The sequence below is a fragment of the Vicugna pacos genome, chromosome 22 (assembly GCF_048564905.1).
Source record: "Vicugna pacos chromosome 22, VicPac4, whole genome shotgun sequence".
Lineage (NCBI taxonomy): Eukaryota > Metazoa > Chordata > Mammalia > Artiodactyla > Camelidae > Vicugna > Vicugna pacos.
Window position 1 is genome coordinate 22,927,740 of NC_133008.1, and position 24,307 is coordinate 22,952,046.

The 24,307-nt window shown below is 50.7% G+C and overlaps 1 protein-coding gene across 4 annotated transcripts; it reads right to left on the reverse strand.

Moving 5' to 3' along the window:
• Positions 1–2,041: 2,041 nt before the first annotated feature.
• TPM4 (tropomyosin 4) lies at positions 2,042–23,724 on the reverse strand. Of its 4 annotated transcripts, none has more exons than XM_006199109.4 (9): positions 23,427–23,724; positions 18,397–18,522; positions 13,921–14,054; positions 11,346–11,463; positions 10,710–10,780; positions 9,701–9,776; positions 7,667–7,729; positions 7,511–7,580; positions 2,042–3,473 (listed from the first exon to the last, which is right to left on the reverse strand). In XM_006199109.4, exons 1-9 carry the CDS (start codon positions 23,538–23,540, stop codon positions 3,391–3,393), a joined length of 855 nt encoding a protein of 284 aa, XP_006199171.1. In that variant the 5' UTR covers positions 23,541–23,724; the 3' UTR covers positions 2,042–3,390. The 4 variants fall into 4 exon arrangements, with proteins under 4 accessions (XP_006199171.1, XP_072803568.1, XP_006199170.2 ...); XM_006199108.4 differs by lacking the exon at positions 2,042–3,473 and adding an exon at positions 6,398–6,495 and having other exon boundaries at positions 23,427–23,650; XM_072947467.1 differs by lacking the exons at positions 18,397–18,522; positions 23,427–23,724 and adding an exon at positions 17,862–18,276 and having other exon boundaries at positions 2,943–3,473.
• Positions 23,725–24,307: the final 583 nt, after the last annotated feature.

The following is a 24,307-nucleotide window of genomic DNA, read 5'->3' on the forward strand; positions in this document are numbered from 1 at the left end:
ATATCACTCTGGGGTATCAGGCCTCCAGGCTTAGCCCAAAGATCTTACAAAAGATGGCTCCTGTCTCTCCACATTTGTGTTCACAAATGTGGATGAACTGGCCCCAGTTTGGGGGAAGGAGACTATTACAGAGTGATTCTGAGTAGAAACTTATTAGAGATTTTATATTTTTTAGTAGATTTTCTGGTAGAAGGAACCCGCACAATGAAATGATATGGTTTGAAAAAACAACACTGATGCACATTCTTCTGCTCATCTGGCTCTGGTTAGGAAAAGCTCCATCCAGAGCCACTGACCACTTGGTTGCCCTCATCCTCTGTGGGATTTGATACTATTGACCACCTTCTCTGTCAATTCTTTCTTGGTACTCTTCCCATCTTATTTGCCTGTTATATTACCTATGCCTTCCCTTCTCTGGGCACTGCTCAGATTCCACTGCATTGAGTGGGGGGGGGGCGGGGTTGTCCCTTACATATTGGTGTTCCTTATGGATCTTTCTCTTTGTTCTTGCTTTTGGGGTGATTATATTCACTCCTATGGCTTCTACTATCTCCATGTTGGTGAGTCTCAATTCTCAAGAGACCCCATTGCCCACCCACCACTCCATGCCCCAACTGCTTTCCGGGCATCTGCCTTTCGATCTGTCAGACACTTCGTTATGTCCACAACTGAACCGTCATCTTCCACTCGCACTAGCTTGTCTTGAACCACCTTCTGGGTGAAACCTAAGTCATCTTTGACAGTTTTCTTTCATCCTTCGCATCCTGGTATTTAAGTAGGTTCTAAATAGCTCTTGAATCTTGCTGTTCTGTTTCTGTTGCACGTTAGATCATCACATCTCTCCACTGGTCTCCCTGATCATTCTCTAATCTGGATTCCACCCTGCAGTGTGCTCAGTCTAAAATATTTATCCAGTATCCACCCATGGTCTATTGGCAGGATAAAGTCCTCATCCCATGTCCTACCCACACTTCATGGGATTGGGAACTCCCCAAGAGCTGAGACAGGTCAGTCTAACAAACATTAAATACTTAAGTGCTGAGGCACAAGGATGCCTAAAACAGTATACTGAGTTTAGATTACAGCCGAAGGAGGTGGGAAGGAGGGAGGGGAGGAATTTCAATCTAGCAGTGGTAGGGCCCTTAAGAGGAGGGGATAGACTTTATCCATTGACATTCCCTGCATCTACCATATAAACAAGCTGTGTCAGCTAAATGTTGAATTAAAATGAAAGAAATGTTTTAAATTATACTTGGTAACAAAATTATTGCCTATTACGTTCATGTTTTACAGGCTTTCATTTCTCTTTGATTCCCTAACCTCCTTCCCCAAGAGCAGATCTTAAGGCAAATATCAAAGCAGTTTGGGTAATGAAACTGCAGTCATCTTCGACCGTTTCTTTAAATTCCTGCCATCCAATAAACTAAGTCTTGGGATTACTTCCTTCAGTTCACTTCTTCCTTCTCATTCCAGTATGGCAATCACTATCCTGGGTTAACTGAAGTATCTTCCTGGCTGAGCTGCCTGCCTCTGGTCTACCTCCACTCTAGTCCTTCCTAAAAATGAATGCCAAGTGGATTTTCCTAATTTATTTCTTCTATTTGTTGATCAATGGCTCTCCACCCTTGACCAAATCAAGTTCAGGTTCTAATCAGTGTGAACCCAGCCGACCTTCCAGCTTTCCTACTTCTTTCCTTTATAAAAGCAACACAGAGAAAACTACCCAGGCAGGCCTTGTGCTTTCCTGACTCAAGCAACAGGGACCATCTTCCCTGCTACCTTCTCTATTAAAATCTTACTCATTCTTTCACAATCTAGCTCAGGCAAGACGGGATAACAAAGGACAGGAGGTTTGAGTAACCAAGGGAAATAGCTCTCACCTGTAACACAGAGATCACAATCCTTATACCGTGAGTCACAGGATACAGCAAATACGTAAATGTGCTAAGTTCTTGGCACAGTTCTCTCTCCTTTCTATCCCGTTCACATTTGTTGAACCAAAATGCTGTGTCCCCACACATTCTGAAATTCACACCGATCGTAGTTTCTGTAAAAATTTATTTGACCAAAATGTAGAAAAAGTGATACTATTACATATGATACAGTTGCAAGAATTTAAATGAAAAGTGTGGGTTTTATTCAATTGCACAATTTGCTAGTGTATCTCCCGGGTAGTGTGATGCTTAATAAATAGGAGTGAGGGGCAGAGGATTTGGATAAGCTGGAAGCAGGGTGATTTTTAGTCAGAATTGTAAACTTGAGTTGGCCCCCCACACTGCTGGGGAATGTGGAATGTTTCAGCTCTGAGATGTTAACTGAGAAAGCAGAAATATAACAAAGCCAAAATGTGCAGCCTTGACCACAACATACTCCATATCCAGTTTAATCAGGAGTTTCTTGGTCTTTTATGAACTTGGGTCCTGAAGAAGGTGTTAAAATTCTAGGTAAGTAATTTCCAATTTGCCATTCCCTGGAGTATAGAGGAGATGAAGTTAGGCCAATTATTTTTCAATCTCTACTTTGCTGTGAGAGAGGCCCACTCCACCCAGTTTTTGTTGATAGAAAACAGCCTCACTCAATTATTGCCGGCTAGCAGTCTTTTTGATATGGCTCCTCAGAATAGGACTGAATTCTACAATATGCATTCCTGCTGAGTGGATGGTCTCATATCAGAGCAGATAAACAGGGGTCGTTACTGGAGCAGGACATTAGCTCCTCAGAGAACCACTTTAGAACAAAAGAAACACACAGGGAGCATAGTATTAAGGATCCACCCGGAAAATAGCTGGGCAATCATTTTGACTCTTTCCCAAGCATTCTCATGCCAACTGCTCAGAGGACGTTTGTTCTGCACAAGGGAGTGTGGAAAGAGCTGGGACGACTAGGTGAATCTGTGTGGTCTACGACTTCCCACAGTATACCCCAGCCCCCGCCTTCTTTTGCTTTGCATGGAAAATCCCCGCCCATTTCAATGTGATGGTCCCTGGCCTCCTGTAGTGTGACCAACAGTGGATATTCTTCAATTTTTCAAATTGACCCAAGACTAGACATTGGAATCTGTGTTTTGAAAGCGTGGGGTTATCTATTCTCCTGGGAATCGAATGCCCGCAGTCTTAAGAGAGTATGCTCAATATGAAATACCCTGCCTACCTTAGGAATAAATGCAGTTTAAGGATAAAAATAGAGCTGAAAAAGCTGGTGCCCTTTGGGGGGGAAAAAAAGGGAAGGGATAGATTTAACTGGTGCACAAAGCGTCTCTGATACAAAATATTTGGTCAACGTATTCATTTCCAGCAAAGCGAAGAGGCAATAACAAAAGAAACTTCTACAAGAGAAGAGGAAGACACGGAGCTCTGGAGTTTCTGTTGGAACGAGACTCTTCTGTTTTGGTTATATACAGTTTAGTTCGTTTAGTGTCTGATCCAGTGTCTGATGTAAGCCCACGTTCTCTTCTTTGGCCTGGGCAAGTTTTTCTGGTGAGAGTTAAGAATGGGGGAAAAGTTAGTTAATAAGCATCTTTGTTAAAGGAGAAAAAACAAGATTTCTAAAATCCACACTGCCACAGTGGAAGAGCAGAGAAAATACTCTGCATTTTAATTATAGCAGAACACCATGGACTAACATAGACTAAGTACCAAATATGGGAGTCAGGATTGCAAAATAAAATACAGCCATATCAAATTGCCAATAAACAACAAATACATTTTTTTAGCATAAGTGTATCCCAAATGTTGCTAGAGATATATCAAAAATTTATTCCTTGCCCATCTGGAAATCCAATGTAACTGGGTGTTCTGTATTTTAATATGCTGAATCTGGCAATCCTTGAGTTAGAACACCTGGATTGAAGCCCCCGTTGTGTCAGTGAAATAAGCCATTTAAACTTGCTAGGTCTCAGTTTCCCTGTCTGCCAAATGGGGATAATACCAATATGTGGTACAGGGGTCATGATGAAGAACCAACCAATGAGAAATGGTTCAGAACCTATGAAATGCTACAAAGACATAAGATTTTAGTCTGAGACATGGATGACCTAATACATTTTCTCCACAGGGCCGGCTAATTAGTCCTTGAGCTTATAATAGGAAAATACCATCCCGTAACTCATCTTTCCTTTGGAGCTTCTGGGAACAGCTGTTTAATTTCAGGCAGAATTGTGTTATTGTGTCTGTGTGTCCACAGGAAGGTAGTAAAACACGAGGTAAACGCAATGTGATTGAAATTTAAGCCAGATTACAGGTATGTTCTTAAATGACTAAACTGATGAAACAAATGGGAAAAAAAAAAAAAAAACACGAAAACCCAAGATGTCATTTAGATCTATGCATGACAGAGCACGAGGGAGAACTGGTTTGCAACGAGTGATGACTGATAGGGGACTAGGCCAAGACTCATTAAAATACCGGAGGAAAAGCAAAATGCCTCATAAAATGTGATACGATCAGCTTGGAAATTTTCAGCAAGAAAAAAAAACTGCAAAAGATGGCAGCCTTTCAACCACAACTACTGAAACTTTCATTTGATGTGGCACTTAAAAAAAAAAAATCTAGCAACTACAATCTGGGAGGATTCCGTCAGGGAACAGTGACACGGGCCTGTCCAGTCTGGATTAACAGAGTAACTGAGAGCCTACTACATGCAAACCAGTTTCTCCATGATCTCATTTCTTCCTCTACAACTGAGCTACCACTTTCATTTTGCAAAAAAGCTAAGCAGCTTGTTCAAGGTGGCACAGCCGAAATGGTAGAGCTGGGATTCAAACCCAGGTCTCCCAACTACACATCCTGACCTCACTTCACCTTGCCACTTGGGTTCCCGGGCATCTACTTTGTTATTAGGTCCGAGATAAAATAAATTTCCCCTGAAGTGTTAATTGCCCTTGAGAAGTGTGATAGGCCCACACACTGTCAATAGGTAAGTCCCACTTCGGTGCTTAGTTAGGCAGAATGACTGGATAGGCAGGGCTGCAGATATTTCAAAGGGTGGAGGCTGCCAGTGTCTGGAAAAACCCCAGAAACAAATATGCAGAGAGAGCAAACAAAAACCACCCATCCCTACACAGTGTAATCTTTCCAGGGGCATATGTATGGCAGTATGGGAGGGGAGGGGTTTATGCAGAGTTCAGGGTGGATGGCAGGAAGAGAGAAAGGTTGGGGGTGGAAGGGCGTGGCTAGTTTAGGGAAGACATATTTTGGAGGAATGACTATAAAGAACTGTGACACAGGTCCCCACCTGAATAAAAAATTACCCAATGAGGAATACCAAGCTGTAGTGACCAACAATTAATGATCTAAGTGGAGGTTTTCATGCCATTTTCAGGTTCAAGGGGCGGTCTGGAAGACGGCTTGGACTTCAAAATGTGTGTTACTGGGACAGTCTGAGGTGGTGGAGGTGGGGTGCAGGGGAGATCCAGATAGACCGTTTGAAATTTGGATTCTCTCGGGAAAACGGATGAACTTTCGGTCACTACAGGTGTGACCTTTTAACACCCACACGTGAACTTTATGAGCTCTTATTAAACCAGAGTTTCTGGTTCTGGTTAACTCAAGTATGAGGGGAGACAGATATTAGCATCTCAGGCAGCTCAGTCTCGAACTTGAAAAAAATTCACCTCCCTTCCTTTGGCTTTCCGGCAGCTTCCATTCCCTCTCCCTGCTAATGGGGATGCCCTTTGATTCCTTGCATAGTTGTTGTCGAAGGGCAGGGTACAGAGGTGAACTTCACTGGTGAACTTCCTCCCAGGACTGGGAACTGGAGAGATGCTCCACGAACAGTGAAGACATAGGGAACCCCAGGCACCATTCCGAGCGTAACACAGAGAAACGAGAAGAGGATGGCTAAGGAGACCGAAACACCACTGCTGCTGTTTGAGTCTGGAGATGAAGCCCCACTTAAGGGTAGCATCTTTTTAGAGAAGCCTGCTAGTTTTTACAAGTTATGCTGACTCTATTAAGCTGCTTTAAGAGGTTGGATGAGTTGCCATTCAAAACAATTTCTATTTAAGGAAAAACTGCTATTAGCATGCAGAAGCAGTTCGTGAATACATTCGAGAGCTCATGCCAAACTGGCTTTTGTTTTCACATTGTCAGAAAAGAATCCTGTGGGCAAAATTTTTCTGTTTTGAAATGTGCTCTTCGTTGAAACCACTCACTCTCGGTTGCAGCCACGGTCAAGGGCATCACAGTGATGGCTCAAAAGCGGCAAATGGTGAAAATGAAAATGAGAGGGCTTGAAGAGGACCGCCTGTCTTTATTTCGGTCACCCATCACAGATACAGCAGGAGAAGGCTTGAAAGATCCAATTAGGAGGCAGGAAACTGGAGCTTCTAGAAGCCCAAGAGAATGCTAGTACCACAGTGAGAAGGTGGACCCCCAGTATTGCTAGGACAGAGGGGTGGCACCCCAGCTGCCTCTTAGAGAGAGGTCATGTCGTTGAGCGCATGGTCCAGCTCCTCGCTGATGGCTTTGCACTTGAGCTTCTGAGCGTATAGCTCGTCTAGAGGGTGGAGGTCCCCAGGGAGACAGTTCGGAACAGGTATAGGGGACAGAACACAAATGGAGCGACCACACATGAGCAATGAGAGGAAGAAAAAGAAAAATGAGCAAACAAATCATGAACTAGGAGAAAGCTGTGTCCTATGGAAAACAAATGAGAAAACCAAAGACCTATGGAGTGATTTCTAAGTGGCGTGAAGTTCTGTGGGGAATTAGCCACAATGAACCTCTAGAAAGTGGTGACTAGAAACGGACAGAGCTTCTCCCTATACCAACCTCCTGCCCCAGGTTATTTCTGACTTTCAGTGATGTCATCCTGTCCAAAGGTTACGCTTTGGAATGTGGCATTTTCCCTTATATGGAAACCTCACTTCCCAAACCAAACACTGGGACACATGGTTTGAGGACTGAGTTTTGTACCCTTTCTGGGTGGGACAGGCAGTATGGGAGATTTCCTTTGAATCCCAAGATTCTGGAATTTCTGAGTTATTTCATGAAGAACACGGGACAGAATTTTTTGGAAAGATGGAACTCTTCAAGGAGTTCTGGGCTACGCAGGCCCCAGACTCTCAGACCAGAGTCCTTGTTCAGGTCTCATCGGTATCTCTATTTCCATTTTCTCATACTGTGATAAGCTTTTCACTCTCTGGGAGAGAGCTGTAAAAAATGCAAGGCATTAAAAAAATGCAAGGCATCTTAGAAATGAGCAAATTGAAGGAAATTCTAAAGACTCAAAAAAAGGAAAAAAGCAGCCCTATTTTGGGGTCTGTGTGCTCACACGTGGAGCTAATTACACAGAAATACTTTGGTTCCTGAAGTATGGCAACCTTAGTCTGAATTTGTTTTGCACTGTCCCATTCAGGGCTCCAGACTTCCAGATGTGACATCCCTCTGCACGTTTATTATCCTAAGGCGAACGAAGCCCAGCTCAGCCCTTCCGCAAACTGCCCCAGCTCTCTGTGGATGTGTCACGTAGGGGGAGGCAGAGCAAACATAATTAGAAGGCCATTTCCTACCTTCCAGGTCATCAATTGTCTTTTCCAGTTTTGCAACTGTTCTCTCTGCAAATTCCGCACGGGTCTCAGCCTAGGGCAGAGGCAAGGAGTCACTGTGACTGCTTCCAGACCAGCCCCCAGGAGAAACCTCAACTGGCTGGGTGTGACCACACTCACCTCTTTCAGTTTGTCAGACAGAAGTTTAATTTCTTCTTCATATTTATCCTCCTTTTCAGAATACTGTGGGAGAAACCAAAACATTGCTTTTAAAAAAGGAGGGGTGGGGGCAGGGTATAGCTCAGCGGTAGAGTGTATGCTTAGCATGCACAATGTCCTGGGCTCAATCCCTAGGACCGCCATCAAAATAAATAAACCTAATTATCCTCCTCCCCCCCAAACAAACCAACAGAAAAACCACCCAAACAAACAATGGGGATGGATACAGTTCAGCAGTAGAGCACATGCTTAGCATGCATGAGGTCCTGAGTTCAATTCCTGGTAACTCCGTTAAACAAATTAAATAAAAAGGAGGGAGGGTGGGGCAAAGCATAAAAGAATGCATGTTTCCTGTTCCTTGGAGAAAAGGGTGTGCCCAAAGCTGTGAACACTCCTTAGAAGCAAAGTAGAGACGGGCACCTTTCCAGGCAGAAGAAATGTGTGGGAAACTCAGAGACTCTAGGAGTGAGTTCCCTGAGATGGTACTGAGATCTCAAGGCCTGAGCTGATAATCGGAGATACAAGTGTGATGAAGATGGAGCAGGTAACTGAATGGAAACATGCTACTACAGCCCCCCGCAGTGGCTGGCGTAACCTGTGTTTCCAATCCCACTTCCCACCAGCTTCCCCAAGCTGCCACTTGCTTCCTGAACCCATTCTGTGTACTCTCCAGTCTCCCAGCCTTTGACTATGACTGCTCCCCCGGCCCGCCTCCATCTTCCATTTCCCCTTACTACTTGTCACAAATTCTATTTGTCTTTCAAGGCTCAACTCCCACGAGCCTTGGCTAACCTTCAGTAACTGCTTGCTACACTGCTATAATCATCAATCCCATTTTACAGATAAGTAAAGCGTCACAAAGAGGTTATGTGATTTGTCTAAGGTCACAAGGCTATGAAATGACTAAGCCAGGACTGGAACCAGACTCTGGAACTTGAGCTCTGGGCAGCATCACTCTCTCTAGTCAACATCACCTCCTTGTGACACCTTTCCTAACTTCCCAAAGTCCCTATTGAAGTCTCAGAGCCTGTGGTTACTCTGTCAATCCCTCTGCTCAATCAGACTGTGAGCTCTTCAGAGCAGAAGCCATGACCGTAGCATCTAACCTCAGGACCAGGGCAGCATCTATGGCATACACACGTGGACTGCATTTATTCAACTCTCCCACCATGAAATATATGCCAGGACCAGACTGGTACTAATGACCCAGCTCTAAACAAGACAGATACAGTTTCTGTTCTTAAAACTTCCAATCATGCAACTCATTAGGATACATGTGATCAACCAGCATGTTAAGATAAGATGTAGCTGGGGGTATGCAGCTGAGAAACACCTAACCTAGATGAGCCACTGGGGAGGGCCTCCTACACGGAGACCTAAAGAATGGATGGGGGTTACCAAGCAAAGGGAGGGCCACCGCAGGTGGAGTGGACGGCAGGTTCAAAGCACCAGAGGCGATGAGAGAACACAGAATGTTTCTGCGCGTGAAAGTTCAATGCAACTGGAGGGGAGCAGGAAGAAGCGTGAGGATGGAAACTCAGCAGCGGTGGGGGGTGTCAGTCCATGGAATGACTGCTTTGGGTTTGGGAATGACTGTTTCAACCCAACAAGCTCAAGTGCACCTCTGATTGCTGCCCGACTTTCTAGAAAGTGTTTCTGGAGGAACCAGGGATTCAATTGAGCGTGAGGCTCTGTAGTTACACGATTATGCTCAGATTTCCTTAAGAGGAGTCTGACTTGGTACCAATCTCATTTTCCATCTCACCTTCATAGGAGGTGGAGAGAAAAGATGGTGCGAAGACCCCATGAAAGAGGGAAATCCAGCCTCCGGACACCTCTTTCTGGAGGGAAAAAAACCTAGCCACTGGGCACCAAAGCTACCATTAGCAAATACACGTCAGACCCCTGAGACCCCGGCATGCTCCTGTGTGTCCCTGTGGGGAAGAAAAGAAAAAAGTCCGGCAAATCACCCTCCAGCTCAGGCCAACCACCAACCTTTTCAGAAGCAGCCTCTAGTGACTTCAGGTTGTTAGTGACATTCTTGAGTTCTTCTTCCAGGTCCCCACATTTTCTGCACAAAGACAAAAGGATTTTTGGGTCTTATCTTCCCCGGCGGCAGGCAATTCCCCTAAAAGAAGTTTTCAAAAGGAGGAATCCACGCTGCCAGGGGCCCCCAGAAGGAATGTGGGGAAAAAATGTTAATGGCTTTCTCTGAGACATGGTGCTGCGTACTTATCAAAACCCCATCATGCTGGGCAAAGGCGCGGCCGGCCAAGGAGTATCTGGAAGGTTTGTAAAGCTCTCCTGGGCTCCTGCCAAGTCTGAGGCAACAGGGACTTGTGAAATCTCTGATTGATGAGGCTGACTAGGAAGGCTGTTTCAGTGTGAGATGGAGTGCCGGAGGCTGGCAGACAGCAATTGGAGTTTACACCGGATACTCCAGGAAGTAAGCTTGGAATGGATTTTCGAAACCAGATCTTTCTCAGCACTGTGGGATGCTCCAGGGGGCTGGATTCCTCACCCAAGTCCAAGGGGAGAGGCTTTTTGTTTCTTTGCTGGAGCTTGTGGGGATTCTGGTGGTCAAGCTTCTCACTTTACCCCCCAGGAATGTGTCGCAGCTAAACAGTGACATCAAAGCACAAGGAATTTAAACGCTGCCTTCCGTAGGTCCGTGTTCTCATAAAAAGGCACAGCCTCCTGAGATGTCTTCTAGGAAAATGGGACTTCTGGGCTTCTCTGCCACTGCCTGGCTCACTCACATTTCTCAATACCTTGTGGGAAGAGTCATCACGTGGGCAGCACTTCCCCGGGCAGGAAGAACAAACAGTGGCCATCACTCTTTGTCTGCCGTGGAGGCCAAGAGGAGGGACAGAGCAATGAGTCCCAGATGCTCGTCCACTTGACCAGAGGCCCTGGTCGGTGTCCAATCCCCGCACAACCACCTCCCCACCGGCTCTGCCCCACGGAGTGGAGCTGGGTGCCACTCAGTCCAGCAGTCACTCACAGTTCAGACACCTCGGCACGCTCCTCCGCCCTCTCCAGCTCGCCCTCCAGGATGACCAACTTACGAGCTACCTGCGGAGACAGAAAGGATCAACCCAGACTGACCCTCCATTGCCCCACCTAGTAGGATGCCCTGCCCCTGCAGACAGCCAGGCTGCGCCCAGACCATCTGCAGCCGAGGGCTCTCTGCTGCTGCTTCGACTCTGACCATCCTGGAGAAAATCCAAAGTCTCTCCCTCAGGCCCCAGGAGTGAGGCAGACAGGAAGGGCAGGAAGAGATGAGACCACGGGGGCAGACAGAAGAGCAACTATGCACTTTCGTGGTCTAAAGACCCAGCACTGGGGACCACAAGTCCCCATCGGAGCCCAGCAGCAGGGCCAAAAGGGATCTGATCACTTGGTTTCCCCACTAAGTTAGACAAGTGTCACAGAATTTCCCTGGGCTTGTGGTATCGTGGAAGATAGAGTTTCCCAGCCTGAGTGGCTGTCTCAGGCAAAGCAGATGTGGACACAGGAGGACAGCTGAGCTAACCAAGGGCTTCCTTGAGGCGGCACCAGGCTTCTCCCTATCACAGATCCATTTCCTCCCTGCTTCCTGCCGCTGCTCTCGGCCAGCCCCGCTCCCTCCCCCACTCACCTCCTCGTATTTGCGGTCGGCCTCCTCAGCAATGTGCTTGGCCTCTTTGAGCTGCATCTCCTGAATCTCCATCTTCTCCTCATCTTTCATGGCCCGATTTTCTATCACCTTCATTCCTCTGCAAGGAGCAAACCTCGTCATTCCCTCCACACGCATCACAGCCTCATCACACACTTCCCCACACCTGCGCATCTCAACGCTTCTCTGACAGCCACTAAAAACCATACTCCAGGGGGGAGGGTGTAGCTCACCTGTAGAGTGTGTGCTTAGTGTGTGCAAGGTTCTGGGTTCAACCCCCAGTACCTCCATTAAAAAAAAAAAGAGAAAAGAAATAAATAAACCTAATTACCCCCCAGCCAAAAGAAATTAGAATATATAAATAAATCTAATTACCCCCCAAAAGAACCATATTCCAAGAAACTACAGCTGCTTTTACTCAATTCATTTTTAGTGAGCACCAGGCACTATTCTAAGAGCCTTAAAATTCACAACTCACCCCCCACAGAAATAGACACATTATTCCCATTTTACAGAGGAAGAAACTGAGGCATAGGGAGGCTCAGTGACTTGCTCCAGAATCCATGCTCCCATCCTAGAGTCTCACTAACCAATAACCAGGTGGACTTGTACACCAACAGTTAGCACCGAGGGATCAGAGGTCTGGGCCAGCTTGGCTGTGGGAGTGAAGAATTCCGCTGCAGTGAGGGAGGATGTGTGTATATGTGTGTGTGTTTCACGAGAGGCCTTCCAGAAGAGTCCACAAGTGAACAACGAGCGGAAAGTTATTCTTCAGTGAGTCGGAACTGTACAAAAAAGCTCCAGAAAAATGAAAGAATATGGCAGGGAGGTCAGGGGGGCTGGATCCCAGGCTGCACGCTTGAATGACATGCTAAGGATTTTATGCCCAGGTGACAGGGAACCACAGAGGGGTTTCAAAAATAGAAGTGAGTGGAAACCAGAATGATGGATGGAGTGAGAAGACCAGGGAAGAGGCAGGCAGCTCCACAAGGTGACAGATAAGGGTACCTACAACTTCTGACCATGAAATGAACTGACTCTGGCCCACCCTGCTTGGAGTGGACGAGGCATCAGAGACCTCCAAAGAGACCAACCCAGGCTAACGTATCACCGTGTGCCTGCCCACAGCAGGGGATCACATACTTCCTGCTGTCTTATCAATACCTCCATTCGGACCATCACTACTACCATTTTCAGGTGACGACCAAAACACTCTCCACACCTGTACCTCCAGATCAGCCAGCTCGGAAACTCCTCTTTAATAACAGATCGCAATGACTTGCCCAAGGCCACACAGGAGGTGACAGTGCAAAGACTTGAATCGAGATCCACCAGCTCCTCAGTATAGAATTCTTTCTATCAAAACAGCAGTTTCTAACAAGGGTGGCATCAATACCAACAAGTGAGGGGCCTTTCCAGTCTCCCTTGATTTGCCTAGGGGAGGTCCCAGAAGTGAGACATCTGATCAGGCTGGTCTGACTGTGAACCAGCTTAGCAGCTCATCTCAGGCCTAGACACAGCCATGAGCACCTGTGACTGCATCCTTCACACTTCTCGGTGGTGCCCTGAGCTGCCACCCACTCCCTCTCTCCAGTGGCTGAGACAGAGCCTGCACTGGGATCGGTGCCCTCAGTAGGAGCTATTTCACTGCACGGGAAGACAATTTCCCACTTGGGCAACTCGAAAAAAGTCAATCGCCAAGATTCCCCAGTGGGTTTCGGCATCACTAGTGGCTGGTCACCATAAGACAATCAGGAATGAAGCCTTGGGAGGAGCTTCTACCGGGAAACCATGGTGGATTGGTCAACGAAGAATTCTGGTGCGATCGTGTGGCAGCCCCGCGATGATCAGCGGCCCAGCCCACACCATCACCGCACACAAGGAACCCATTGACCACCACACAGAGACGGCTGCTTCTGTGAATTACACAATCTGCCTTCAGTCCTCCAGAGCCTGCGCCAAGGCGTGCCAGAGAACTGGCCCGCTCCGGAGGAGGAGGACACTGTAGGACCCTGCCGGAGGCAGCACGCATGCCCTGGAGGTGAGCAGCACTATCAGTTAAAAGTTCATTAATGGGACTGGTTTGCGCACGTCCCGGCCATATGGCTGTGCAGTAGCCCAAAGCCTGCCTGGAGCACTGTTCACAATCATCTATGAAGCTGGCCCATTCTAAATGTCATCCCCCACCTTATCACATCACCCTGGAAATTGCTCTGGAGAACACCGACAAGACGCACAGTGGCTTTCAGAGAGAATATGTGAACCAGGGCCCTGTAAACTGACCGCCAATGACGGTCACAGCTGCAGTCTTACCTCTGCCTGTTTTTGGCCTTCCTCTGCCTGTTGGGAGTTTTCCTTAGTAACCACCACAGCATCAACACCTCGACACACAGCATGATGGTTCCCAAGGCATGGTCGTGCACTGAACGTAGGTGCACGTGTGCATGTCTGTGTGATCACGTTTATGCTTATTTCAGCTCTGGGAGGCCAGCTATTGGGCACGATCCCCATTTCCCATAAGTGAACGCCAAGGCCACCCAGTTCACAGCATTCTTACCTCTCACTCTCATCTGCAGCCTTTTCTGCCTCCTCCAGCTTCTGCAGGGCAGTAGCCAGTCGTTCCTGAGCCCTGTCCAACTCCTCCTCGACGAGCTGGATGCGTCGATTGAGAGCGGCCACATCGCCTTCAGCCTGGGGAGGTCAGAGGGGCGGTCAGGTAAAAGGGAAACAGACCAACCAGCAGCGGGAGCTGTTCCATCACACAGTATCCTCTCCCCCAGGTAACACGCTTCCCCTGTCAAAGCCCATCCACGAATCTGGACGGTAGATTTCATGCTCTATCTCATCTGGAAAATGTGAATTTTTCATACAGTCTTTCCCCCAAATGTCAGTGAGCATCCACCGCTCAACTACAAAGGCAAGCGTCCCACAACAGGATGGACGGTCAAGTCAACCCAGGAGAAATCGACGAGTACGCTGTTCTAAGAGGACCTGCTGGCCTCTTCAGACTTGCTGGTCCCTCCATGGGGTTTCTAGGCAGCAAGGCCTCCAGTGACCTGGCTCACCCTGTTATATAAGGTCTGCTTCCTCCCAGCCAGCTGAATGGCAAGATAAATACAAGAATATGGACGCCTTGGGACACGTGGGCCATCCAGTTGGGAGGAGGGGCGGGGGTCACCTGGTCAGAACTCCAGCCTCAACTAAGGCTGGCTGAGAGTTGCTGGGACAAAAAGGTGTCGGAAAGGAAAGAAAACTTGGTTGCTGATAAACGAGAGATGTCTGGATGGTGTTGCTGGCTTTTCAAGGTGTTTTTACCTACAAGTGGTGCGCATAAAAGCAGGAACTCCAGGATCAAAAATGTGCTGAGTCACAATCCCCCGCTCTGCCGGGCTGTAGCCACGTGGCATCGGGTGGGTTGCTTCACTGCTGGCTCTGAGCCTCCCTATCCCAGCACCTGGTTACTTCACACCTCTGCAGGGACAGCAACGGAAGGGTGTGGCATTATACCTGGCATGTGGGATGTCCCACAAAGAACAGCTCTTACTGCTGTGACTTCACCTCTTTTAATCCTCGAGTATCTCACCCATTTTACAGTTGGAGAAACTGAGATCCAGCAAGGCGATGCAGTTTTGTTCAGTGTCACAGAGGGAATGTCCTCTGGAGCCCCAACCCAGGGTTCCTGCCTTGCTGAACCAGCACTCTGGGTCCTGTGGGGGCTTGGAGGCCACTTAGGAATATGGAGAGTTGGTAAAATAGAGATCTACCGACGGGTGAAGTATAAACCCACCCTGGCTTCTTCCTGACAAGACAAATAAAGACTCTCCAAATTGGAGGAGGATGTAAAAATTAGTAGAGTGAAAAAAAAATGAGGCCAGAGTTGCTGAGAAACAGAGTCAGGGAACTTTTCACAGCTCCAGAGTCCGAGTGGCAGAGGGAGAGGAAATACGCACAGGTGTTTCGGATCGCAACTTCCTCTGAAACACCAATGTGGAGAATCCATTTCAACCACCGATGAACTAGTTGCAGAAATATCACCCACACCTTCCAGTGAGTAGGTGCCTTTCATTCTCTTTCAATTACATGAATCTTAGCTCTTTCCACTACGGGGGCAGGAATCAATTCTTTCCCCCCAATAGTTTTTAGTACATTCACAAAATTGTGCAACCCACACCACTGATTCCAAAAAATAGTTTTGTCACTCCTAAAAGAGACCTCATACTCATTAGCAGTCAAGAAATTGACGTTTTAGATCATGCAGAGGTGCATGATTCATGAGTAGCCTTAAAAAAAAAAGCCACTCCTTATGTGAGGGATTTTGAATCCCGACAACATGCTTTTGGCATGTTTTCAATTATCTGGCATCGAAAGAGCTCTGAGATGCATTCATATATGTATGTATATACATATGTATATTTTTTTGAAAAACTGCTAGTCACTGCTAGTCATTTTGGGCTCCTCCCCTTCCTGCAATCAAAGCTTCCACACTCTACAAAGGATTTCCCTTATAAGGTAAAAGAGGCTTGCTAGATACATGTGGCAAAGGAACAGGAAGATGTCCGTTAATCACACAAAAATCTAAACGAAACCAGCTGTCGGGAGGCAGACTCAGAAGTCTGCCACACGCCGGCTCTTGGCTTTCTCTACCAGAGACTGAAAAAGGTTTTTTTTTTTCGCCTCCTCTGGGCTCAATTCCTTTTACCCAGGAAACCTTCTCAAGGCTTTTCCCCTCTCCTGACCAAGAGAAGCACGCTTTGAAAAGTGAACTTTTTAAAGAAGTTTGCGACTTTCCAAAAACATCTTTCCTCCCAACTGGACAGTCCCACTCTTAAGTCTTGGCTGGTGGCTAAGGGCCATTTTTAAGCAGAAGTAATTGTCCTCCAGCGAGATGACTTGGGATGAGATCAGAGGGAGGGTTAGGCCGGTTACGTGTGTGAAAGAGGCCAAACCAGCTACTGTTGGAGGCTTACACCAGGTTTCTGAGGCCTCTTCACGCCAGAGCAGACCTTACAGGATTAAACACTTTGACTCCAGCCAGGCGCAAGGCAGCCCGGAGCTCTTCCCTAGACCTGTCAATACACATGGCAATTCCACCCGCCTGGGCATCCTTTCCATTTCTGGGGGTCCCCACCCTGAGTCTCAATGCTCCAGCTTTCAGGGATCCTGGGCTTCCACCCTCTACCCTAACGAAATTTCTTGCCTCTGCGTCTTTGCACATGATCTCTCGTTCCAGCAAACTCTTAGTTCTTCTGTAAGACCCTGTTCAACCTCCATTTTGAACCTACCCTACCGGCTGGCTGCTTTTGTTAGGATCCCGTAACAGAATACAGAACCCCTCAGGAACACTAATCAGTCTTATTTGTACCCCTAACTCCCTCCCCCACCCCCACCCCCATGCACACACTAGGCTGTGAGCTCGTCTGGGGTAGAGAAGGGAGAAAAAAGACTAGGAATAGTCTTTTTTCTACTATATGCCAGATGCCATGCAGGGAGGTTTTATTCCTGAGACGCCCCCGGCTATCCTGGGGTCAGCATTATTGTCGCCCATACTTTACTGATGGAGACACGCTCCTGGGAGTGAAGTACGAAGTGGTATGAGATAGGATTGGAATACAGACCTCTCTCTGGCCCCACGGGTTGCCACCACCTGTCTGATCCCAAGGGGCAGTCAGGCGACGAAGAGAGGTCAAGCCCCCTCCTCATTCAGCCCCATTATCTGCCTCAAGCCCTGCGACTTGCAGCAGAGGCACACAAAATGATCGTGGGTCAAGGGCCCCGTGCTAAGGTTCCAAGGGTCCCTTAAAAGGAAGGCAGGGTCCCGCGGCCCTTGTTCCCGCCGGGACCAGCTGGGGAGGAAAGGCCGGCGGCTCGGGACTGAACTTCCGTCCCCCGCCTGGAGCAGACACGTCGCCGCCGCGCCCCTGGGAACAGCTGGGAAAGTTCAGCAGGAACCGGGAAGCCTCGGAAGAGGCGAGAAAGTGCGACGCCCCCACCCCCACTCCCGGTCTCGCCCTGTCCAACCCCAGACAATGGAAGCGCTACGTTTCCACTCTCACTTCCCGCTCCCAGGTCGAGTCGCAGGCCCCCCTCCCCCGCCCCGCCCGCCGCGCCCGGACCCCGGCGCCAGCCGCCAGTCAGAAGGCAGCAGGGTGTCCCCGAGCCCCTCTCCCCATTCCAGGATCGCGCACCCCCTCCTCCGTCCCATCCCCCCGTTTCTCGCTCGGCCGGCCCCGCCCGACCCGGATGCGGCACCCCCTCCCGCGTCCCAGGCCAGGAAAGGAGGATGGCGGTGAAGGAAGGGGTTTCAGCAGCGGGTCCCGGGGTGCGGGTCCGCGATTCGGAGCCCTGGGGCGCGAGTGTGCGAAGGTGGGCTAATGGGGGGGGCAGCGGCGGGCGGGGAGCGCGGGAAGCGGGCGGCGCCGGGAGAAGGGAAGAAAGGAGGGGTCGCCCGGGCCGGGGTGCGGAAGCCCGAGCGCGCGGGGCCGGGGTGCGGGCTCTCACTTTCTCGCGCCGCTCGCGCTCGCCGTCCAGCTCCCGCTGCAGGCCCTGCGCGCGGTCCTCCGCCTCGTCCGCCTGCTGCTGCAGGGCCTGGATTTTGCGTTTCACCGCCTCCAGGGAGTTGAGGCCAGCCATGGCGCGGAGGCGCACGCAGCGGGTGCGGGCAGCGGCGGGCGCTCGGCTCGGCTCGGCTCGGCTCGGCTCCGGCAAGAGCTGCAGCAGCCGCGCCCCGGCCCCCGAGCCTTTGCCTGCGCCGGGGCCGCCCCCGCCTCTCCCCGCCCCCGGACCGGCCGCCGTCGGGGCGATGAGGTCACCCGGCCCGGCCGCCGACGTCAGCACCGCTGGGGGAGGGCCTGACGTCGGCACCGCTGGCCACAGCTGCTGGAAAGTGCCCCTTTTCGGGACTTATTTGGAGAAAGCGCCGGGAGGCACCGCCTTCTCCTCTTCCTCCTCCTCCTCTTCCTCTGGCGCTTCCCACCCGCCCGGCCCCGGGGCTCCTGCCTGGCTCTGCCGCGGGCCCCCATTACTGGCCACGTACGTCGGAGGCTTTCTTCTCCGTCAGCTCCAGCTTCTCATGCGCGTCCTTTAGGCTCTCGGAATGTTTGTCCAGTTCATCCTCCGTCTCCTTCAGCTTCTTCTGGAGGTGCGTCAGCTCCTCCTCCACCTGGGGACAGATCGGGGGACGCGTCAGCCTGGGACCACGACCCCGCGGGGCAGGGGTGTGCCCCCACATTCACAAGAGTCCTCTGCCTGTGTCTCTGGGCCCAAGTTTTCTAATCTGTAAAACAGGGGTAACAGTGTTATGCACCACTCAGTAAATGGGTTAATACGCCTTTAGCATCCTTTCCTTGTGCTTATCTTTTTTGGGGTCCCCTCTGTCCTCTTGCGGAATCCATCACAGCTATTGGGAAACAAGCCCCGACGCGTTTCCTAGAAACACGTGTTCAGTTTTTGCAGGCTCCTCTGAGGAGTCTCATGTTCTGGGCCTAGACCATCCCCTTACCCGCAGCCACCCCAACTCTGGCAGCCAGAGAAGCTTCCTACATATGTTTACCGGCCTTCTGCCTAGAACCTGCCGTGGCTCCCCATTGCTTAAGAGAGGGGTTCTCAGACCGTCCCACAAAATACCCTGAAGAGTTGACGTGCTCAGCCTCCCCAACTCCTGGACTTTGGGGGCTTAGGCTAAAAGAGAGGTACTCAAAGATCATTTTCTTGGAAGGCTCAGGTTAAATCTTTTACATTCTTGCATATTTGGCTTGTGTTCGTTTTAATAAAAATGTTCCTTACATTCCCCAAATTTTCAGTCCTCTTTGTTTATCCTGAGAGTCTTGCCCCACTCCTGGCACCCACAGTTTAAGAAGCTCAGGTCTATGGGATGCAAACCACAGACCCCTTCACCTCTCTGTTTCCACCACCCCCTACCACACCAGTCACCTCTCTCACCTCCCTCACCTTCCTCTAACTCTGAGCTGGGATGATCAGACCAGCTCATGCTTTGATCTCATTACGTCTCAGGTGGTTTGACCCCTGGTTTTGTCCATACTTTCAGGGTGGGCAGGTAGCCCCAAAGGACCATGCATCCTCCTGCTTCTTCCTCACAACAGGAAGCCCAGAGAAGGGGAGTGGCTCTCTGAGGGTCACACAACACAGGATTTGAACCCACTTCTGAACAGGCCCTCATGCCAGACCTGCTTTTCTGCACCCCTCCCTGACATGTACACTCCTAAGACAATATGCATAATATCAGGTGCTGTGTATGTATGTGTGTGAGCGCACACTCGCAGGTGTGCACGTTCTTCAAAGGGTCCCATCGCAGCCTCCCATCTCCCGGGCTACTGAGTGTCCTACTGCTCGCTGAGCTGGGGAATGGAAGCCGGGTGGAAGATCAAAGGAGAAGGGTGGCAGCAACTTGGGCCTAAGTCAGGGTCCACAGGCTCTGACCTTGACCTCTAGGTAAGGAGCCGGAAGCCTGACGCCAAATCCCAGCTGTATGACCCCTGTCCCCTTTTTTGGGCCTCAGTCTCCTCATCTGCAGAATGGAAGCCTTGACTTGGTGGTCTCTGAGTGTCCTGGCAGCTGCTTTTGAGCTTCCGCCTTGACTGAGAAAATGAGCCAATTTCCTTAAAGACAGGTCAGCCTGACCCAGTGTCCATTTGACTTCCTCTGGGTGACAGCATTCCCCAGGGGCCAGCTGTGTGCCGGGCACAGTGCTCTTATAACATGAAAGTATAAGAGCAAGTTCTGCAGCATTGGGTTCATTTGGGTGTAAAGGAAGTTTCTGATGACTTTTTCTTGCAGTGTTTGCACAACCAGGAATGAGTCTGTCATAAGCAGGGCAGGAGACCACGAATCAGTTAGAATGTTCCACCGTCTTCCTGGAGCCTTATGGCACAGAAAAGTAAACTGAGTCCCTAAATAAGAAAAGGACCTGCCCAAGGCCACACAGAGAGCTCATTTGAACCCTTGTCAGACTGACTCCCAGCTGGTTTGCTCCTCTGCTGGGTGAGCTGTGCCCACCGCCCAGCACACTTTCTTCCACTGACCCTCCACACCCAGCGCCAGTGCCCCCTCCCCTAGGCAGAGCCCTCACCAACCCCTTGGGACCTCCCAGTCGCTATCTGACCCTCTGGCCCAACCCTGACCCCTAAGGCAGGGTTGTCCCTCCGTGTGTGGCTCTGTCCCCCCCACCCCAGCCTGGGCCTGAGGTTGCTACGGGCTCCAGCATCACCCAGCGTGGAGCTGGGCCTGATGCTCACCACAGAACCCCGGGTGGGGGGGAGGTTTGCAGAATGAATCAACGACACAATCCCAAACCCTTCACTGGTTGGAGCCGAGTCTGAGAAATAAGTAAGATGGACACAGACTGGGTTCCTTTCCCTCTGTGTGAATTCCGCCCCCACAAAGCGTGTATGGGTGCACAGGGCCTTGCTGGGGGGCTGAGCCTTGCCCTGGCTCTGCGAGGTCTCCCTCAAGTCATTTCCTTCTTGGGACCTCAGTTTCCCTGCTTGTAAAATGGCCAGGAGGGTCATGGATTGCATCCCTGCAAATGGGGCCTTTGGGCAGGGCTGAAGCAGGATGTGGGGTCAAAGGCCATTTGTGGCGGATGTCACTGCCCTGGGAGGAGAGCAGGCAGGAAGTAGGCAGGCTTGGCCTCCTAGTCTTCTTCTGGACAGAGAGGGCTTGGAATCGAGACTTTGCTGCAGGGTCCATGAGGGTCAGGCTGGCCCGAGAACCATGTTCTCTGGGCTCCTGAAGCATAAGGCACTCTGGGTAAATTGTCTTTCATGGCCTCCTGCCTTTGTTCCAGGCAGAACTGGCCATCTGCCCTACAGAGCTCAGGCTTCTGCTTTGGACCTCTGGAATTTTGGCTTCAGTGCCCTACCATAAGAAAGCATTGTTTGCCCCCATTTCTCAGATGGGAACACTGAGGGCTCAGAGAGGGGCAGCAATGTGCTCTGAGTCACAGAGCTAGAAGATGATCTGGTACGACTTTTAGCACAAGTCCACCCCAGTGGGCAGCTTTGTGGCAAAAAAAAAAAAAAAAAAGCCAGAATGAAAATCCAGCTGGAGGCTAGAGAACTCATCCTGGCCTTGGCCACCCAGCTGGCTGGATGCTTTGAGGAGCCTTCCCTTTTGAACTTGTGTCTGCCTTGGTAGGTTATGCTGTATCAGTCACTCACACCTTAGTGAAAATTAGAGGCAGAAAGTTGCTTTTCTCTGAATCCCTAGCTAAGCTGCCTATGGTGAGGGCTGGAAGGGACGGGTGGAAGCTGGCAGCTCAGTGCCAGCACAGGATGGGCGTCTGTGTTTGCCAGGGAAGGAGGAGGAGGGTTTGTGGCAGGGAGCACTGGGGTGGGGCTGTCCTGTGCAGATGTGTCACAGGCCCTTAAGGCAGCCCTGGGACACTGGGGGGTGGGGAAGCCCAAAGAGGAAGTAGGGCGGGGCAGGAAAGAATCCTGAGCTTACTGAGTGCTTACTCTGTGCCAGGTAGCAGACCAAGGGCTCCACCTGGACAGTCACCCCCAGTCTTCCTATGGTGGGGAGGGAGGCACCACTGTCTCCTCCCCATTTCACACATGTGGCCACTGAGTCACAGAGAGGTGAAGGTGTTCATTCCAGGATGCTCAGTGACTGAGCTATGAACTGGGCCGGTCTGAGCTCACAGCCTGCACTTTTACCTGCCAAGCTGGCCTGGCGCCTGGGCCAGGCAGGGCTGGGCACTTGGTGTCACTGCCCAGGGTGTCTGCTGGGGCTTATCTGAGACCTTGATGCTCTTGAGGGCTTGGTGGTTGACCCCAGGGGTGTGGATGAGCTTGTGGGCATTATGGGAGGGGGCAGGACCCCCTTCCCTCCTCTCATTGGCTGCTCTGGCCACCCAGACCCAGACAACTGACTCCTGTTCTGCCCCAAGCCACAGCCATGGGACTGCCCAGCCCAGGCCTCTGCCTGCTGCCCCTCCACTAGCTCCCTGATGTGTCCCTATTGCCAGGGCCTCCTGGGAATCTTGTCCCCAAAGCTCTGGGTCCAGTGCTTCTGCCTGCCACCAGCACCCCTTGCCTTCCCCTGCCAGTCTCACAGCAGGGGCAGTAGGGGCACCCCAGATACACAGAGGCACATTGAGATTCTCAGATTCACCCTCAAATCTCTCCCCAACCCGGTCCCCAGACTCTCACCCAGCTGCCCCTACAGCTGGTCACAGCGGGCCCTACCCCACATCCACACTCAGCCACCCTCCCTGGGCAGTCACTCACAGTCACACCTGAGTGTGCCCTGACGTGGGCACCAGGTCACCCACACACACAGACACAGGCCCCAACAGAAACAGTCACCCCAACAGGCACACACACACCCTGAAATACCCACACGCCAGTACAAACACACAGTTACCTCAACACACACACACTCACCCTGACACACGTACATTCCATGAATGTCATGTCAACTTTTGCACAAGCACATGCACAGCCAGCCTCTGCCCTGTACACACAAACCCATGCTCATTCCACCATCAACATACACACAAACTCACAAACACAACCACACTCACACCCACTTTCAAACAACCACATGCTCATGCCCCTCTCCGTAGACTGTCACCTTCAGCCCTCTGAGCAGCTGAAACACAGGCACACAACACGTGTGCAAGCACAGATGGGCAAACACACACAAATACCTTTCACAAACACAGCATCCCTCAACCACCCCATCTAGGACACCCCCATGCTGCCACTCTCACCCCAGTGCACCTCCACACGCTCTCACATTTGTGTGCACACAAGTGGCCCACACATCGCCCCTCCCTTTCTCATCCGCTTTCCACTGTCTCTGTCACTTTGCTCCCACTGGTCCTGCTGGGAGTGGGTCCAGCTGGCCCCATCTCTCTCAGCCCAGGGACCCCTCCCGGGAAGACAATGGTCCCTTCCCTCCTTCTCAGCCAGCGCATCACCCTCCGCCGCCCCCAGTCTCTGCCCTAACCTCCAAGTACCAAGGTGTCCGAGACTCCCACCCTCTCCAGCTCAGAGAGGGTGCTGGGCAGCCTGACGCAGCCCAGCGAAGAAGGCTCCTCACCTGTTTGCACCTCTCCTCAGCGGCTTTCTTATCTGACTCTGCCTGTTCGGCGCGGTCAATGGCGTTCTCCTTGTCCAGTTTCAGCATCTGCATCTTCTTCTTGATGGCCTCCATGGCTGGGCCGTGGTGGGTGCAGGGGCAGAGCGGGCTGCGGCAGGGGCTGGAGGGGCTGCAGGGGCGAGTGAGCCGGGAGGGCAGAGGAGAGGCCCTTATAGGCTCCCAGGGTGCGCCGCCCTGCTGCCGGGCGAGTCTTGGAGGAGGCCCAAGCCCAGGCCGGCCGGGCCAGCCACCACTCGCTTGCTTGTTTGGGAGGACTTGGCCAGCTCACCAACCTCCCTGCAGCCGTCGCCTTATTTGGGCCTAGGATTTTTCTCAAAGGGAAAAAAAAAAAGGCCCGACCCGGTTCCATTTTTAACCTGGTGACACAGGTCCCGTGTGGGCTTGTGGGCACAGCGCTGGCCCCGGAGGATGCCGGTGGCCTGCTGGCTGGTCTCAGTTTCCCCATCCATGGAGTGGGCTGAAGAGGGCTGGTGGGTGGGTGCCAAGTAGGGGTGAGGTGGGATGAGGGGGCTCCTGTCCTCCCACTTCCCCACTTCTGGGTCCCTCCAAGTTTTGGGGGTCAGGACCCCATCCTGTCTCCTGCTCCCACCCCTGGGGGCCTCCCTGGATTACGCCCACCTTTTACTGATGAGTCTCTGTCCCATCACCTTCTCCCCGTCTCTCTTTTGGTAACTGTCTCTGTGTCTCTCTCCATCTCTCTCTCTTTTTTTAGGTTTTTGTATTTTATTTTAAAATTTTTATTGAACTGTAGTTGGTTTATAATGTTTCAGGTTTACAGCAAAGTGATTCAGTTACACAGATTATATATGTTCTTTTTCAGA